Genomic DNA, 20099 nt, shown 5'->3' with positions numbered 1-20099 from the left:
GTTTTTAGGCTTTTGGTTGATCTGTGGCTGGTGGCAAGTGATTGATTTTCATATACAAATTTTCTTTCTAGTTTTGAAACTTTTTCTTTCCCATGTAGTATTCCCTTGAGACCAACATAACAACATTCATGGGATTGCCCTGTCAGCAGAGCCTTTCCCTTCTGTACCTGAGAGCTGCACGCTTTTGGCGACAGCAAAAGTGTTGAATTTGAAGTGTTGAAACTGAAAGAATTCTGGGCTTTCCTAATTAACCATGGACTATAATAGTTATTGAGACAGGTGAAAAACATGCCCAGGACATGATTATTCCAGTACATGGGAATGTCACAGGATAAGCTGCTGCTGTGTCCTGTCAATCCTTCCATGGGCATTTAGATGCAGAGCCTCAGTGGGACTCAGAGACATAAATAGCCCAGCATGGCTGGGACTGACCTTCCCTCCACTGGGATGTGCTCTCAGGTGAGGGTGTAAGAGCTGATCAAATTATCGGGCACCTCCAGACCTTGCCTGGGGCTGTAGGCTTGGAAACATGAGTGGGTTTGCTGTGCTAGGTTAGTGTCAGTATTTTAAACTGAGGTGGATGTTAGCGGAGCAAAATACAGATTTTAAACAAAATGTGAAGGGAAGTCTCTCCTGAAATAAGAGGAGATATTAATGAGCTCGCTGCAAGAGGCTTAACTCAGATTGTTTTAATGTGTGATTGTGGCTGTTCTTAAAAAATGAATAGACCTATCAGTATTCAAAGGACTATTTTCCTTTCCCTCCTGACCTGGCCTTCCTTTCTCCCCACATCCCCTGAGTTGTCAACTTTCATTCTCTGCTGTGATCCTATAAAGCATGAGGGCTGGAGTCAGAGAATACTGTTTTTTGTTTTTTTTTTCTCAATTAGAAATAGAAAGGAAGCAATGAAAAATAAATAAAAGATTTCAAGAAACAGCAAGGGGAAACAAAGAGTCACTTATATCTTGCGTGCAGACAGTGATGATCCAAGTAAGTAAGGCCGTGGATTCATCCTAAATTACACCCGTGTGAAACATTTGAGTATAAATCACATCTCTCTGCATAAACTATACATAAGTTACATAATTCGGGTATAATTAAGCAAGAGGCTGCAGCCCACCTGCACGCAGGTGTGTGCAGCATCTCCATCCCTCTCCGGCATCCATCCCTTAGTGTCCCGGTGCTGGCGGGGGTGCGTGCGCTCGGTTCCGCTGCCGGAGGGACCCCCCAGCCCCCGGGGCTCCGGGAGGCTCCCCCGGGGGCCGCTCCGCCCGGGGCGGTGCGGGGCGGTGCGGGGCCGGGGCTGCCCGCGCTGTTCGCCGCGCCGCCGCTGGGGGTATCTTTGTACCATTTTTCATCCAGCAGCAATTTGGAGTGGAAACGTGTAATAGGGGAAAAAGCAGGGATCTCGGCGGTTCGAGCGAGCCGTGCATCCAGGAGCCAAAAAAGATTAACACCCCTCCGCACCCCTCCGCGCCCCTCCCGCACCCCTCCGGGCGCCGTGGCGGCTCCGCGATCGCCCGCCGGACACCGAGCGAAAGGGATTCGTCTGGAGGGCACTTTCGGATCGGGGGAGATCTATTGGATTAGTGGGATTATCTGCCTGCAGACGGAGAGAAGTAGCGTTTGATCATTTCCATTGCCTGCCTGATGGTCGGATTTACATGGAGGTGGCTCGGCACGGATGAGGCTGGATTTCGGATGGGGATTTCCAGCCCCCCCTCCCCGCGCCCCGATCCCAGGAAAGGGGAGAAAAATATATAAAAATCGGTATAATTGGGAAGTGTCCGGAGCGCTATTGGGAGCCCTCCCGCTCCCAGCGGCTGGGAGAGCCGGAGGAGGCGAATCCAGCGGATTTACAGCTCCAGCTGCGATTGCGGGAAAGCGGCCGTGAACTGGTAAATACTTTGATGCTCCCGGCGAGCGGGGCGAGCCCGCGCCGGGATGGAGAGGAGGGAGGGGGCGGCCGGGCCGGGATGCAGCAGGGCGGCCGGGATGGAGGAGCGAGGCACAGCCGGGATGGAGCGGGGCCGGGCCGGGCGCGGAGCCCCGGGCAGGGCAGGGCAGGGCGGCTGCGGGGCTGAGCCCGGGGGCGCTGGGCAGGGCCGGTTCCCCAGCCGTGTGTGCGTGTCGGCGGCCGGGGGGCTCCGTGCGGGGCTGCGCGGGGGCTGCGGCGGCTGCGAGCCCGAGCGGTGCCCGCCCGCGGGGATGCGCGGCGGCGGGAGCGGCCGCGGGGGTGTTTGCGGAGACATTTCCACACGCACCTTCACGCTCACACACACCCCCCCGCACCCGGAGAACTCTTCCCCCCCCGCCGCCCCGGGGCCGCCGCCCGCCTCGGGCCGGGCGCTCCGCAGCCCTCGGTGCCTCCCGCAGCCCCCGGTGCCTCCAGCAGCCCCGGCTCCCTGCCCGGCTGCCGGGCCTTTTTTTATTTCTTCAGACATCTTCTTTCTCGCCTGGGTGCCGAGTGCTGCTTCTCCTGCTTCCCCCCCCAAACCCTGCCCCCCCCCGCCGCGTCCGCCCCCCCATCCTCCTTTCCTGATGATCGCAACTAGAGCATCATCTCTACTTGCTAAAGGAAAATCAATTTTCAACAGGTTTAATTAAAATTAATCAGTCAAATTACTTAATATTAATTGACTTATAATTAAAGGCAGAAAGTTACCTTGGAATCGGGAGAAAGGATGTTATCTGGAATCATTTTAACGATGCATAGGGTTTCAGAGCAATTACATTCAAATAACTGTTTAAATAAAACAAACCTGAGCTTGATTATAGTGTTAACGTTCTTGCTGGTGCAGGTGACACCATCGGACTGGCCCTTTCCTTCTGTAAATTTGCTGACCTTTCAAAGGAATATCGTGCTACTTTGACACTGGCTTTCTGGAAGGCCAGTTTGTTTTAGCTCTAACAACTATGGCATTAAAATCCACTAGTATAAAATGGAAATATGTGTTATAGAAGCTATAAATATCAAAGTGAATGTTTTTAGCACGTTTAGATGTTCTGTGAATTTGAAATGAAGCAGATTTTTCTTTTTCTCAGCGTAAGTGTGAGAAATTGTTTTAGGAATTATTTTTTGCCAGCACTGCCATCCACTGTGGCAATATTTGCATTTATCCAGAGCCTTAGTGGGACCAGACCGTGCTGGTAAATTCAGAGGTAATTCACATCCGAAACCGTGCATTTTTGGCAATGCTCACAATAACCTTTTCATGCTCCCTTAAGACCTAGGCTGGTATTTTTGTTTATTTGTTTTTTACAGTAGCAGCGTTTTTGGTGCATCCACAGACTATTGTTATTGCTGAAAGAGAAGTACTGTGAGCTTTGGGACATTTTCCCCTACTTTTCTGGGCTGGCTTAGCTGAAGGAAAGGATACTTATGAAATTGCACGTACTTTATTACCGGCACCTGACAAGAGAAAGACCCGTGCATGGTATAAATGAGCATTTAAAAATAGAGCCCATTATTCAGGGCCCTGATTTTCAAAGATCCTGATTCCCATTGACTGCACTGAGACTTGTGTGGGCTCCACAGCTGTAACACGCAGACCACTTCAGCATCTTTGAAATTAGATTTGTAGATCGGGAGCTAAGTAGCCATGTTTGGAAATAGTGCTTGGGAAGGATTATTTATTTTTTCTTCCCCCTCCCCCCCATTACTGGTGCAGGGTTAAGGAAGACTGCTTCTTAGTTACTTTTTGATAAATGACACCGTTTTTCTTAGACTGTGGCTACAGATTGCAGTGATGTTGCAAAAGCAGTTTTGCAGTAAATGATTAGGAGATCCTCAGATACCCACAAAGAGATCCCATTTATCCTGTACGTTTCCTGCGAATCATATGCAGGCTGTGGGAAGAAAAATGAGGCTGGGGATAATCATGCTAAGTGTGCTGGGAAGCAGGATTTGGCTGAACACCTCTGTTTTTGTGATTAACTGAAGTAACAACGAAAGCCATGAGAGTGGTTGAGGCTGTGTAAGGCAGTGGGTGTAGGAGCGAGGAGAAGAGCTGCTGTCCTGATGCTGCTTTGGTTATCTTACCCCTTCTCCTAGAGCAGGGTAAGAAGATAATATCCTAGCTGTTGATACTTAAACATCTTTAACAAAGTGGGTTTTCTCTGGATTATTTGGCTGGAGGTGGAGCAGTCTGCTGAGGAGGGTTATTTAAAGATTGGGACAGGGCTGTAGGCAGATAAATTGATTTGCAAGTGAATGGAGGAATTTGAACATGGTAATGGTGGCAGTTGTTTTTTTTATCAGTTTACATTTTTAATATCCACTGGCATACACACCAGCTTAAACCACTCTAATTGTTCAAATGGAGTCTGGGGAAAAGGGAAGAAAGCAGAGGCTTAGATGTGGTCTCAGTTCATAATGGATTGGCTTGCCTTTCTTTATTAAAAGCAAATATACATTCCTTTTTAATAGAAATGTAGAGCTGCATTGTACATCCTTGACTAGCTCTGAATTATTTCTTTGATGTCATATTTATTATGGGTTTTTAATCACATGAAAAAGAAATTATTTAAAAATTAAATAGTGAGAAAAGAAGGGCAAAAGGAGACAGACGTTCTTTGAAAGCAAATAATGAAAATACAACATTTTGCTAGAGGTCCAGTAGAAGCCTCTGGGGATTTCTTTTAATAAAGGATGGGCAGTTGCCAATCTGATCCAGTAAATGATATAGTTTGTGATTAGTCCCAGATATCCCTCCATGGTAAGTATAACAGGTGATAAAATAATAGATAATGACAAAAAATAGCTCCTGACTGGTGAAGAAAGGCTTTCCTAGAGGCATATCTCCATTTCTGAAGCCCTGGTTCTGAGCTCTGCATTGTGAGGGAACACAAGCACTCAGAGGGGGATGCCTGCCCTTATAACCAGGTGTTGCACAAGAGTGTGTGTGGAAGGGGGAGAGAGGGACTCAGGGCATGCAAAAAAACCCCCAAACAACAAAACAAAAAACGTGATGGGAGAGCTTCATCATGTGTTACATATTGAGAGCATATCCTGTAATTTTAATAACAAATTATGACATTACATCCCTCAGGATAACTATTGAATTAGCAGAATTACAGGGGGAAATAATTTTGGCTACTTGGTGACTCAGCTGCACATTTCCACCTGCCTCTGAAGACCCCACGTGTTTTCCAACAGAATTAGTTGCCATAACTATTAATTGCTCATTAATGATGTTTTGTGTCCTCTCCAGGGATAAAAAGTGACTGGTTGCCTGCTTAGTCCCACGTTAATTTTGCTGTGCACCCACTCCACCATGGCACTTCTCACTAGAAAACAAAAGGTGGTGTGAGGGACCAGCTGCTGTGGGAAACCAGGGGGCACAGAGTCTGTACTGTAAATATCCTCATGGTTACCAAGCCATGTAAAGATCTGGGCTGCACACAGCAGGGTAACATAGTTTTTCCACTGCTGTGGTCAAATAAGACATGAGGCCATTAAAAGAAAACCAGTTTGAGTTCTCTTTACCCCATTTGTTGAATTCTTCTGTTTTGTCCTCATAATATTTTCTGCATAATCAGTTTTAGTGTTGCCTTTGGGTAGCCTGTTACCTTCTGCTGATGCTTGGTTGGGTCTTTTGCACCATATTAAGGGAGAATGTAATGCTTGGAAATTAGCAACACATGACTGTAAAATCATAAAAGTGGTCAAGGACACTTTACAACTATTGCATTTCAAGTAAGCCATATTCCTTTAACGAAGCAGAGAACTTAAATGGCAATTTAAAAAGATGTTTTCTAAGTCTCTTCAATCACATCCTGCCTAGAGAAGCCATTAGCTCACTTCTGAACTGGTTCTGGGAATTTAATGAGGGGAATACATTTAAGTTGTATTTCATACTTTTATTTAATTACATTTTGTCTGAAGCATCTGAACTTAAAGTTGTTCCTTAACTTTTGCCTTCCCAACCCTGTCCCCCAGTTTCCAAAACAGTACTTGAAAGCAGTAAAGTGTTATGTAGGCACACGGTGTTAGAAATATTCATGAGGAGAAAACGACAATTTAGTCAGGAGAAACCTTACAGATTGAGTATTTTGACATCCTCAAGCCTCTGCAAAACAGACATTGTGGGATGAGGCTTTTGTTTCTTCAGCTGGTTTCACAACAATGGTTTATTTCTGTGGAGAATCTGGGCCCTGGAACAGTCACCATGAGACATGAGATGGGTCAGGAGACCTTCTGGTCACTGGAGTCTTGGTCAGCGTGACCAGGACGTGACCACAGGGGGACTGAGGCTGGGTGCTAGAGCTGAAATAAGTCTCTTTCTCACAGACAGGGGTAGAAAATGAAAAGAGGACAAGGAGCTGAATAATAGGAGCTACACATGAAGTCGGATGGAAAGAGTAAATCTTTGTAGACATTTAATGGTGTTATATTCTAAGCTTTTGGGAAATTTTATTTGAAATTTTTTTACAACAGTAAATATAGTCTGTGCTATATCCTATTTCTATTTCATGTGAGAGAAAAATTCCCCATCTATGGCACAACACTTTACTGCTACCATTACTGCAGACTTTATAGATCAGAGATGTGTCAGCATGTTAGCTTTAGCTGTAATACTTTTTTTTTGTGAAACCTTATGGGCCTTGCAGCCACTTTCTCATACTGACACTCATAAAACGTTCAAGTTCTCATATTTATTATTTAATTTGCTTCCTATATAAAGCAGCAGAGCTCTTTGGTACGTGAATATGAAGCCAAAAATGACAGGCAGGCATGAATGGGACTAATGAGTTTTAATAATGCACATATTAGAAACTGCTAAAGGAAGTTTAATTAAGAAAAACAAGTTAAGCATGAAATTCATTTTGGAACAAATGCAAGTAAAGTCACAGATGTACAGAATGCTAGATCACAGGAAACAACCTCTTCAAGTGGATAGATCCCTCTAATGCCAATATTGCACTCAAGTTGTAGTGTGCTCTCTGCAGTTCTGGAAAGCCTGGTAATACCAGTCAAGAGCACTTTCAGAGCTGAGCTAGAGATGTTGGGTTTGTGATTAACAAATTATGTTTATACGTCTGTGAATTTTCTGATGAGTTGGAACTTGATCTCAGTTACTCTGATGAAATTGGGACCATCTTGACCATCTGATCAAGAACAAAAAGCATGGCTTCCTTTTTCTGCCACAAGGAAGCTTGCTGGTCTTTTTTCTTAAAAAAAAAAATAATCTTGTTGAAAAGCTAGTTATTGATCTAGCTCTACAACAAGGCTTTTGTATGCTTGGAACTGTTACTGAATTGTATCCAGCTAGAACAACAATTCATGGACAAATCTGAGTTCATTCAAGCATCTTTGTTTGCAGAGATCTCCCTCAAGAAGTGGTATTATCTGTATTCCAGTTTTTTTTATCTTGAATTACTAACACCCTCCCCACCAGGAAAATACAAAAGTGATATCTTTCTTATGAATCTGATATGAAAGCTTGCCTTGGGGGATGAACTAGCATTAAAGGTAGTATTATTGTTGTAATAAAGGTGGCAAAGAAAATCCAATTAATTTTTCTCATATCATTAACCCCAGTGAACCAAGGGTGAGCCACAAATATATATCAGGTGAAGAACTTTGTTAACAATTCTATAACTAAATTTATCACCTGAAGGAGACAACAGAAGGACAATTAGTTTCAGGAGTAGTCTCTGGATGGGTTCTGGGCACTCTGCTAGAGTGATCAAATGAGAAGCACGTGTATATTTTATGAAGTATTAATGAATGCAACTCCCACTTGACCTGATGGTATGCAATACACAGATTTTGATATTGAAGCTCTCAAATGAGAAACATCTGGGTTATTTTTTTCTCTGGGATGACCTCTGATTAGCATGAGTTCAGTGGAATTTCTACAGTAGGTCAGGGAATCTTCCTGTCCTGAAGCAAGAACAGCCATCAACAGAATGGCCATTTGATCATTTAGCTGAATACTTACAGTACTCAAAAGTGAGGATAATGCGTGGCCCATTTAAGAGTTAACTGTAAGCTGCTAAAAGGAATAAAGGTTCACTTCAGTGCCCATTATATTCCAAGCCAGTGCATCTGTCATTTTTAATTTAAATCTGTATTACTTAGCTGTCTAAAACTTTACACGTAAGTGACGGAGTTACCCATTCTTTCTGTTATGGGTAAAATCACCATTTCGTTATCTACTTATTGTGCAAAATGTCAGACAGCTCAAGTCCACGTTAAAAAACTGTAGTCAACTTCTGGTAATATAAAAAATTACTTCAGATAAGAAGTAGAACTATTTTAAGAAAACTGTTTATTGATATGAGTAAATGGAAGATAATAGGACTTAACTGACCCTCTCCTCATGGGCTTAATTTGCCCGATTCAAAAACAGTTTAATAGAAAATTTTGGTCAGAACTCTTCCTGTTTTGGCAAACTAAGATAGAGAAATTATTTAAAGGGATTTTTGAACTAGTTAATAAGCATTAGTGAATATACGCACTAATGACAAAGAACAAAAATTTGGTGCAGTTGAAAAATGCATCACAATTTAAAGGAGTCTTATGACATCTACTCATTTTAATTCAACTTTTCACTAATTTTGAAGTGCTGCATCCAATGATTTATACTACAATATTTAAATACTGTATTTTTCACTAACTGATTATGAGATTTAGCAGTCAAAACACCATATTACATCGAGGTGAGGGCACTCAGGAATGTTTCTCTGATCTGGGAGTGATATATTTACACAGCTTGTAGCATCTGGAAATCCTTTCCACTGGGTTGTTTGTGCTCCCGTGTAACATAACACTTATAATCTCATCCTAATACGGGGTGGGACTGTGAGCCCATAAGGATGATGTCTTATTCATACCTTTGTTGGTCATCTTGGCAAAGGTTCTGCATCTCAATAGGGCTGGATTTGTAGCAGCTTTCTGGAGCTACCAGACCTGTGGCTGCTCTGAGTTGGAGGGGGTGCTGGCATGTGGGATGTGACCAAACCCCACCAGGGCTGTAGCACTGTTATGTGTATTATGTATTCAGGATTGCAGTCTCTTCCATTATCATTTATACACCTTATTTTTTAAATGAATGTTAATTTCTTTGACTAAACCCATGCAAAGCCCATCGTTTTGAGAAAGTATTTTGGGAAGTATGCAAGAGCAGTGTCAGTTTTAAAATATTCCACAGAATGGATTGGGTTGGAAGGGGCCTCTGAAGGTCATTTAGGTTTTGGTAGGGACACTTTTCCCTCCAGGCTGCTCAGAGTTCCATCAACCTGGCCTTTTTTTACCACTAAGTTGAGAAAAAAATACAGTGTGTTTGGAACTTGCTTCCCTTGCTAACTTGAAACATGAAAGAAGAGAGGGGGAATTTTGTGCTGCATCTCTTGAGGATTTGTCTGGTCATGTTTACAATTGGTGTGTCACACTGACACAGTGTTCACCCTCATCTTTCCTCTAATGGCCTGTGTACCACTATCCATGTTCCTGCTTGGCTTCATGGCGTGTTTTAGAACACAGATTTCTTCTTAGAGACATGAAACATCTCTGGGCTCTTAACTCTAAGGAGAGACTGCTGTAAGAAAAAATGGATGCAAATGTAGCTGGTTCTGCAAAACAGCACTTTGTGTTTTGAAATGAAGTGGCGTTGTGTGGTGTTCCAATCTCTTTGAATATTTGTGCAACTGGGGTTTACTAGCAAAGTTGAAGTGGAAAGGAATTTTTGAGCAGGAATATCAAATCACAGAATACACCTTCAGCTGAAATGAAAACAGCTTTTTTGGGGGGGTTGGGAGGTCTTTATTGTAACAACAACAGCTTTTACATATGCTAAAGCTGGCATATGGCCAGAAACCTTGGGTGCCAGCAAAGGTTTTATTAATGCATTGGAGCTATTGATAGGTGCTACAGATCAAACCATCCCTTAAGATTTGAAGGTCTGGGCATGAGTAGCAACGAGGAGTTTTGCTGCTGCAGTTTGCAGCAGATGTGACCTGTTGAGGGATGCCCTGTGTCATTGGAAATGCAAAGATGCACCGAAGCTCTCTTGGATTGTTCACTCCCCAGCATACTAAATGCTTCTCTAAAGCATTTCAGAATCTGAGCTATAAAGTAATTTGAATTCAGAAAGGAAGATAATAAAATAATAGATGATAGAAAAAAACCTCTGTATAGTATAGACTGTTCGAAAGAGCATGAAAGACTTTATCAAATACCTTTTACAGTAGAATTCATTTGTGTTACCACGGGGAGCAATTGTGATCCTCAAATCAAGACAGCAGTAAAATCTGAGAAGGTTTCTCCTCCTTCTCCTCATATCCACATTATTTTGATGCTAAACCTTGTCCCAGATTTATCAGTGCTACTCTTTGGTTTATTCACCTGCTTGTCTCCCTGATCATTCCTGTTTATTCCCTCTCCTTTATTTTCCCACTGATTCCTCTGCAGCTGAATCCAGATACCAAGGGAAAGTCCAGTGTAGATCATCTGCAGAGAGACTGGGGAGAACTTTTTCCAGCATTAACTCTCAGTGTGTTTCCCTGGCCAGCTTCCCTGCTTGCCCTTGCACCTAGTGCTCAAAATGAAATTTTCTTGTGAAAGTCTCAAAAGATTTCATAAATCTCAGTCTTTTTATTTGCGTTGAGTTTGTGGTTTTGATGTGATAGCTTCAGGGCAGCCAATGACAGGCTTGAATGTCTGACCTCTCAGTCTCAAAAATAAACTGTTACTTAGACATTTAAAAAGAGAGGCTTGAAAAGAGCAAGTCCAAAATTCAAGTTATAAATACAATGAAAATATGTTGATTCAAATCCTGCAAGCACTTGACAATTTGCTGCCCTTTATAGCCTATCCATCTATTCATTGAGGCTGCTGCCAAGTAGTTAATTAATTAGGAATAGCAAAGACAGAACTGAATGATATTCTTACCTTTTTGGCATCCTGTCTCAGAGTAAAGCCTTGTCCATGGGAGGCAAACCAGAACTGGAGATCACAGCAGAACTGTTCAGCTGCAAAGACAAACCAGCAGATGGACGAGCTTGGAATTACAGCCCAGCTCTAGAACTGGCTTTGAGTCTACATTGAATTTACCATTTGAGGTATAAAAATTGTATTACAATTTCAGTTTCTTTAGAACTGAAAACAGGTGCTAAATAAATTATTAGTGGCATCTTGGTAATTTTGCACATCAAACCAACCTAGCACCTTGAAATGAAGAAGGATGCTTTTCCTTGGCACAGCTATGTTGGATTTGTTGAACTGAGACCTTCCCCAGACCATGTAAATTAGCTGGAAAGCTTCTGAGATTAAACTCCTGCTATTTACAAGTTTGAGTTTGAGAAAGAAGAGAAAGTACATGTTTCCATTCCCGAGAGGAAAACAAATCCTTGTGGGTTTTAAGACCCAGTGGAAAAGGCTGTGGAGGATTTTGAATGCCACTAAGGAACAGGCTTCCATCTCTCCATGTACATTGCTCAGGAACCTGTCTGCCCACTAAAAAGCAGAAATAATCTTTACTATTTCTCAAGCAGTACTCTGCTCCCTCCAAAATCTGAAATGCTACAAAGCAGAAATCCTCCATAAGGGGGATGTCTGCCATTCCATGTAAGTGTGTTAAAGTATATGTAAACACATACATCAAGTTTGGGGAGTTATTTTCTGCAGCTAAATTGGTGCATTTCCAGTGAATACGGAGAATATGCAGCTGGAGAATGAAGGACGTAAGCCTGTTTGTTGCAGTTTCACAGTGAAGGTGTTAGAATTAGCAGAGAAAGAAAGGGAAAGAGAAAATTGCGGAAAAGCTTCATCTATCTCCTTATTGCCTCCTGAGATAGATTGTTCAGAGCTAAAGGAACACTAGACATGAACCAAATCTCCTGCTGTCCTATATAGCTTTTACAATCTCCTTTTTAATAACCCAAACTACAGGGTAGTCTGACTATTAGACAAGCCGTTCTTTTGAATTCTCTCCACAATGTGTATAGACATGATAAAAAAAGCAATTCTCATTAAAGCTGCCAATGCTGTTTCAAAAGCAGGTGGTTTAAAATGTTTCCTATACAATGCAAAACACATTTCTTGTGCATTACACACTGCTTAATAGGGAGTGTAAGATTACACTGCTATGTTGTGTATAACACTGCATGTTAAATAATGGGATATTGTAAGTTGTGTTGGAAGTATGTTTCACATGAATATGGAAGATATAACGATATGCATTGAGCAATTTTCAGAAGTGCTGGAACACAGCCTTGTGTGACAACCTCTGAGCTAAAGTAGTTGAAAATAGCATCTGGAATTTCAGATTATACAGTCTCTGATCCTAACTGATTATTTTTTCTAGGATATTGTTCAGTCAGCATGTGGATATATGAAAGATAAGATTTCTCTGGTCCTGTGGGAATGCTTATTGTTTATGTTATAAATTAAGGATGGTAGGAATTGAGTGCTCTCAACACGCATTTTCATTTTTCGCTGAAGTCAATCTTTTATAAGGAATGCAGGATTGATCTGACACAAAAATTGTGATATACAGCTCCCTCCCTAAGCTGCCTGTTCATGTCCTTTTCCAAACCAGTTCTGAAAAAAACCCCAGCAGCCTACAGAGGTCCAGTTGTACCTCTGTGATAACTCAGTTTACCATTCACCTCAGCAGAAGCAGACTTTGGTCCTTCACTGATGTGAACATTTCAGTCTGTGTTTTTCATCAACTATCAGAAAACCACATAAAGCATGGTAATTCAAGTTATTGTGAGTAAGCTCAGTAATTCATGTTATATTTTAAAACGAACAAAAAAATGTTTGTATGTGTTGTAAACTGCTTTTAATGAAATTAAATGCATTTGGGTCTTCAGTATGCTTGCCTATCTTAATTTCCTCATCTTCTGCTTTAAGAAATAATTACTTCCTTTCTAATAAATCAACTTCTGCAAACAAGGTGAAAATTGATTATGAGCTGATTAAGTTAAATAAAATATTAACATAAACACTTATGTAATGTAGCTCGGTAGTAAATACCTTATTCTTGAAAAAGTGAATTTAAAAAAATATATTTTCTGTGAGTCCTGTTTCTCCTGAGAAGTCTCTATATATTCAACAGGTGACATTACAGATAATTCCAGTAATCAGTGTTTCACCTGCCATTTCATGGACCCATAAACTCCTGCAGTTTAACTTACATGGCTCTAGCAAATATTAATGTATGTAAATAACGTGTTAAACACCTAGTTATCACTCTGCTCATATTAGCTCTTTCATACTAATGATTTATTTTCATTTTCTCCAGGATATAGACCTGCGGCTAACTGGATTTGATTTATAAGAGGGGATTCTGCAGTAAATGGCTGCTCTCTTCATATTGCTGCTATGGAAAACAGAATTGTCAATAGGATGTAGTCTGATAAATAGTGCTGAGTGAAGATGCAGCTTCAATAAGTGTGAAATCAATGGAAGATACTTACCGCATGAAAAGCCTTTTGAGATTTTTCTGACAGGCACCTATTTAGGAAACTTGATCTGTTTCCTCCGGTCGCCCTGTTTTTACACCAGTGGATACAAATCAGATTGCTTCACTGTAGATACACAACTAATGTGGGACCATGGCCTTTCCAAGATCCGTGTGGCTGAACTGTGTTTGGAGAGCGACGGTGGTCCGCCTGCTGCACACGGGATTGAACGCCACTTTTGCTTTTTCTATGCTTGGATTTTTGCTTCACGCTGCAGCCGTGTCCTCCCAAAAATTGGATGATACCAACCCAGTCGTGACCACCAACTTTGGCAAGATAAGAGGGATTAAGAAGGAACTTAATAATGAAATTTTGGGGCCCGTTATTCAGTTTCTCGGGGTTCCGTACGCTGCCCCTCCAACAGGGGAGCGCCGCTTTCAACCTCCTGAGCCTCCATCTCCCTGGGCAGATATCAAAAACACCACCCAGTTTGCTCCAGTGTGTCCCCAGAACATTATAGAAGGCAGGTTGCCTGAAGTCATGCTTCCCGTGTGGTTTACTAATAACTTGGATGTAGTTTCAACCTATGTACAGGACCAGAACGAAGACTGCCTCTATTTAAATATCTATGTCCCAACCGAGGATGGTGAGTTAATAGCAGGCGAAACAGGGAGATCTTTTTATTTTCCTGTTCTACTTTCTAACAATATTAATTCACGTGTACTGGTAGCACGCATGGCTTTCTCTGTTTGCACGCCGGCTTATTACATGTGTGCATGCCGCTTTTCTCTGTGTGCATTTGTCCTTGCTTTTTGATTTTGATTTTCTCTTTTTCTGTCTACGCTCATTTCTTTTCTCCCACAGCACGTGTAATTTTTAGGTCAAAGTTGGTGCCTAATTCTCATTGCCACCCACTGACTTCTGGGAAGATGCATCAACATCTTTTCCATTGCATGTGCAGGCACAACAAGTTGACAATCTTCCGCACCTAATAAAGCAGGTCATATTTAAGTTAGATAGTGGTGTTGCATGCTCCTACTGTCTGTGACGGAGCTCCATGTTATTTTCTAGTCTTCTATTCATTTTTCAGTCAAAAGAATATCCAAGGAATGTGCCAGAAAACCCGGCAAGAAAATTTGTAGAAAAGGAGGTATGTATAAAGTGGTCAAAAAACCAAACCAAAACAAAAAGTAAAAAATACCAAACGGGGGAGAGATGGAAACCTTGCAAAAGGAAAGCGAATAATACAGGTGAAAGAGGCTGATTGCTGGTGCTGTGAAGTGTTAGGGACCGTCTTGTGCTGGTGGAGAGGTGTTTAAAGAGAGTAGATGAGAAGATAACTTTTGTAAAGCCGGGACTCAGTTGCACCTGATCATCTCTCTCTGGCACTCTCTCCAGGGGCAGTGTTGGCAGCTTCTCTCTTGGCCTGGAGGTTCTGGGCAGTGTGTGTCGGTGGCACCAGGGGACAGGATGTGGTGTGTGGGTGCAGAGGGAGCTCTGTGCTCCGGGATGGGCGCTGCTCCCACTGGAGGGGTGGCACAGCCCACAGCTCTCCCTCCCACAATGATGGCATAAGGGCTGGGAAGCATTACAGCAGTGCAGGGCTGAGACCTGCACTGCCTTTCTCCCTGTTTCCTTGGAACAGGGTTCACTTTCCTGAAGTGTTGATGTGAAACGGGTTTTTTTTGCTGTTTTGTTTACGCGCTTCTAAAAGTGAGCGTTGATTTCCTTTATTCTGTGATTACAGCTCTCTTTGTCAAGCCCACAAACTCTTAATACGGGTGTAGGGAACTGTTAAAATATTGTGACATGGTACTTTGGGAACTAGACTGCTTTTGGAAGCTTTGGAAACTTGGCTTCTCCCCTTTCTGTGTTAAATAGTATGGAAGACTTTGCAGATTTCTTTGTGAATATTTGCAAATTCCTCAAGCAGTTGACATGCAACAGAGAAGGTCTATTTTGGTGCTGATTCAAAGGAGGCATTTGGTGCTAGTTTTGAAGTACTAATTTTGTACTATGCACGTTTTTTTTGCATCAAATGTTTTTTCTTTATTGTTTTATTTAAATAATGTGTTACCTTAGAGCCGGACTGCATGTGAATTTGAATGCTTTTTGGGGTAAACAAAGAGTACTGTGGGCATGCACAGTTGCCTTTTAGCTGTAATCCATATTTTTTTATCCTGTTATTCCAAAACAAATACATTTTAGGAAAGTGCATAGCAGAAATGTTTGGAGCTGGGCAAAATTGAACTCTTTGAACACTGCATTAGGTTTTTAAGGCAGTATCTAGGCTCAAAATGAAGGTGGCCTTGTTCCCAAGGCTTTAGCTCTTACAGCTCCTAACTGCTGGTTGCAGCTAGTTGTTAATTATTAATTGTTAATTGTAGTTGCTCGATGTATGCTTTTTTTAGATGTCTAAATCCACTTTCAGTGACTTAAAGCAATTTGTGTTTAAAGTGTCAGGCTTTGAGACATCTTCTGTTTTCTGTTAGGGAATTTTTTCTCGGTGCTGTAAAAGTACAATCGTTTAAGCTGGATTCCCAAAGCTGGAAATGAAGATAATCAGGGTACTGTGAGCAACGTCACTTCTTCACACATCATTCAAGTTGGAATAACTGCTGTCATTTATATGCATTCAATTAATGTGCAGTGCTGCAGCAGTTATTACGCAGTTCATCAAGCGTGTGTAATTAGCTGAGCAACTTTCACTTCCTATCACCCAGACGCTGATTCACAAAGTCATAAATAAAGATGCAGATCCCCATCATTGTTCTCAGAGAGCATCTTTCATATGAGAGAGTATTAAAAGAAAAATAATAAAAAATCAGAAAAATAGCAAAAGTCAAGGGAGGAAGAGTCCAGTAGCTGAGAAAGTCATGCTTATTGTCCTATGGGCCTGGAGGAGAATAAAGAGAGTTATTTGAAATTCAGTAGGTACCTTTCCACTTAGACTCATCTCACAGCACAATAAAAAGCCTACCTTTTGCTGTTGACAAGTGCTGAATACCTTCAGCTGGGCTGCTGAGATATCTGAAGTAATCTCTGCTCTCTGAGTAACTTCCCTGTGTTTATCCTGGGCTGGGGTTGCCCCCACAGCCAGGGGCAAAAGGAGTCGAGCTGCAGGACAAAGTTGCAGTAGAGTCACAGCAACAGAGCAGCAACCACAGCTCGGAAAGGCATCAGTTTTGTGTCAGAAAGAAGAAAGGCCCAACGTTCTCTCTTTTGCTGGATTTTTAGGTTGCAGTCATTGCATCACAGTTAGCGATGAAAATTATTGGAAGGAGAAAATCTGAATATCAGAGGCAGACTTTTACACCATCTTTTTAATTCATAAAGGATATATAAGATCAAAATGACTGAATCAGCAACCATATATTGTCATTACATATGGTTTGATTCCTTCTCACTACATGAAATAGATTGAATTAGATAAATAAATTAGTATTTATACTTAATTGTCAGCTGAGGGACATGACCAAATTTGAAGAACAAGTTTGAAGAACAGGGAGCAATCTGATTAAGTTAGTTGTAGAAATTAAAGGAGTTCTATCCATGAGTCATGGATTGTAATGAACATGATATCCATGACCTCCTGTTGGGATTTGGATGTGCCCACAGCAGAGACTACAGAATGATAGGTTGAAGCTGGGTGAAAAAAAATGAGACAATTCAGCATGTTTTTTGCTAAACATAGAGGCCTGTATTTCAGTTACTTGACCTTCAATTTACTGATTCAAAAATAAAGAAAGAGCATCTGGTTTTGTGTCTTTTCTTCCAGGTACATCAAGGTCAGAGGCTGCTAATTCTGTTTTGGGTATGCAGAAACTTGTTTGCAAGTGCTGGGTTTGGAAAATCGCTGCAAAGGCATTTGAGGAATTTTGTTTTGTTTTTTTGAGTCTAGTTTTCAAAACTCTAAATTTTAATAGACCTTGGTTATATTGTAGGTATGTGGTATATACCATTTCACTGATTGATACTAATTATATTATCTGGCATTTCCTGAATTTCCTGACAAAACTTTGTATAATTTCTAGGGATTTCCTGAATAGTATTCTACTGTTTGGCATTTCAGATCTCTAATTTACCTTATAGTCAAGACACAAATATTTTACTTGTGATCCAGAATGTTTCCTTATCTCTTAGCAGGGCAAGTGCTTCCTGCTTTAACTGCATACCTGTGGTGTTTTAACACTCTGCATTCATGTCTTTGCATTGCAGCTGGATAAATATCCTAATTTAATGACAACTACACAAAGAAAATTTGGGAAGGATCACTTATATGACCACTGAAAGAACCCCCAGGTGTTGTGTGCTCTACACTTGGGATGACATTATGTTCTTTCTTAGGAACCTGTATAAAGATTTCATACTGCCTGAAGATGCCTCAATGTGAAAATGTGGAGGTGTAGGTGGTATATCCTCAATGTCACAGAGCCAGGCAGGTGCAGTTTTGGATAAATTAGTATTTGTAGGAGATTTAGGTGTAGAATAAGGAAAGAAATCACTTGATCCTTACTTTTATGTTTAGGAATTATCAGTGGCTCAGAGACCGCCCAATATCAGTGACTTCCCCACATGTGGATTCTGTTTCTTATTCTAGTCAGGGCAGTGAATAAATTTTAAATGCGAAGACTCATGATCTGAACTACCTCATTTGAGAGTGTAGGATTAGACAGCTCTATTAATATTTATGCCTCCTAATGGTCTACTTGATTTTCAGAGCAAAGCTCCCCACACCATACTTTCTGGGTTATGGCTGTGGTTACTATGGACGCACAGGAGCAAATGTACATACACACAAATATATTCATGGAACTGAAATACAAATCACACTGCTGTAATCTCATCCTGCTTTGATCTCCCTTTGTTTTCAATAGAGAATATGTTACATCAGTTCTGTTTTGTAAGAGGCTCTGATAACCTTAGGGCTTTAAGCTTAGCAATGTGAAATATTCTTTAGAAGACTAAGCAGAAATTCCACCTGTTACCTTGTGTTTTTGTAAAGTGTTTGTTCCAATGCTCCATTTAACTTCCCTAGAACTGTTTACTTATCATCAGATCTTAGAAAAGAACAATTAATGTAACTTTTGCAGTTCCTGTGGGCTTCCTTAAATAAAGATCTTTCTGTAAACCCATTTTGGCTCTGAAATCAACAAGAAAAGGACAACCTGAGACCTCTAAAATGTGTATTTTCACTGGCAAAAGTTGTCAATTGATTATCACTGTTCTTTTTTTTTTTTTCTAAAAAATGTCATTTAGAAAATAATATCAAAGTAATGGAAGCACAGATAAATTGTCAAAAATTATTGAAATATTCCTTTCTCCATGGCCATGTGAATCAGAAATATGAAATTTAAGGTGTGAGCCTCCATCACTTTAGATAGAGCTCTGTCAAAATAATGTTGCCAGTAGGCTAAAAACATTCCTTTGCAGAGCATTGCCAGGGCTCTGGGTCTCTTGAGAATGAGTACTAAACTTACTTGTGTGTATTTTGGGGGACATCAACCCTTTAAAAGGCTTCATATCTTCATTAGGCCACTTTGAAAATTCCTAACCAATTCTTTGCCTGTAGTATATTTGTGCCAATAGTTGCCTGCATATATTTGAAGTTTCACCCCCATTCATGCTGGGTCCTGGCTGGAGAGCCCTCATCCTTAATCCCTGTGGTATCAGCAGCCCCAAATGCAGTCCATAATCCCTAACTCCACTCCCTAACTCACCAAGACACCACGATTGTTCTATTTTTCTGTTCCTTTTTGAAGCCCTGTTTTTCATTTCTCAGCTACCACTGCAGCATTTCCTATTATACTGGTAATACATGGAAGAAGATAATGAAGCAAACATTGTCTTGTACAGACCTTTTCATCCTTTCACAATCTAAAGCTGTTAGTGTCAGTTAGCAGCATTTTTCAAAGATGTGCAGTAGGTTGATGTCATATTTGAAATAAAATGCTCAAACCTCTGATGTACTTTCTCCAGCCCTCTTTCTGGGTGAGCCAGTGCTTGACAATGGAAGGACTCTGCAGACTGTATTTTTAAGACTCCAGTCGTCTTAAATGCCATCAGCACTGGCCACAGTCCCCTGTAAATGTCTGGTTGTTTGGGCTCTGGGCTCTTGCTGACCACACAGCCATCGTGCTGTCACTGCTTTGTTCATATACCTTGACAGTGCTTATAGCTCTAACAGGTCTTAAATTCTCATCTAATTCCATTCCTTGTCCATTATTTTACTGCTTGCTTTTCATTTTCTACATCCTCCCCCACACAGGCTCTAAAATAGTACTGCCACCCTGATAATGCTAAGTCGGATAAAACTGGTTTGTGCTTCTTCCCCCGGCCTTTGTTGGCTTGGGCTGGTTTTACTCAGTAAACATCTGTGAGATGGTTTTCCTTTCAATCTGTTAGTTTCTAATTTATAATTTAAAGCCAGAAAGGACAAATCTTATAAAAAATATCTGCATAAGTGTGTTTGTACATTTTCAGGAGGAATGTTTGAATAACTAATATGGCTTTTGGATAACTGTTATTTTCTGCTTATTTTTTTCCCCAGTATTGTAGTGTTATTCCTTTGCTCTCCTCTGTATTAATGCTCTTCATCTTTTTGTTTCTTTATAATACACATGGATACAAACATTTTTTGTATTCTTCTGATAATTTTTCAGCTTGAAACATGATGCTTACATGTG

The 20099-nt window shown here is 41.2% G+C and overlaps 1 protein-coding gene across 5 annotated transcripts in view; it reads left to right on the top strand.

The window, feature by feature from the left end:
• Nucleotides 1–20099, top strand: part of NLGN1 (neuroligin 1) — a 425110-nt gene that overhangs the window by 115975 nt on the left and 289036 nt on the right. For 3 of the 5 annotated variants that reach the window (XM_088061109.1, XM_088061108.1, XM_088061106.1), the window contains exon 3: nucleotides 13254–14059. In XM_088061109.1, the coding sequence (XP_087917235.1) occupies nucleotides 13567–14059 (493 nt within the window). In that variant the 5' untranslated portion in view covers nucleotides 13254–13566. Of the gene's footprint in view, nucleotides 1–1410; nucleotides 1899–13253; nucleotides 14060–20099 lie in introns of those variants that run through there. The other 2 variants (XM_088061107.1, XM_014254287.2) reach the window with 2 other exon arrangements.

This window comes from Pseudopodoces humilis, chromosome 11 (assembly GCF_049639895.1).
Source record: "Pseudopodoces humilis isolate 2021_Gansu_Grassland_sample_001 chromosome 11, ASM4963989v1, whole genome shotgun sequence".
NCBI classification, from domain to species: Eukaryota; Metazoa; Chordata; class Aves; order Passeriformes; family Paridae; genus Pseudopodoces; species Pseudopodoces humilis.
The sequence above is the reverse complement of the archived record's forward strand: the minus strand, read 5'-3'. Positions and strand labels throughout refer to the sequence as shown.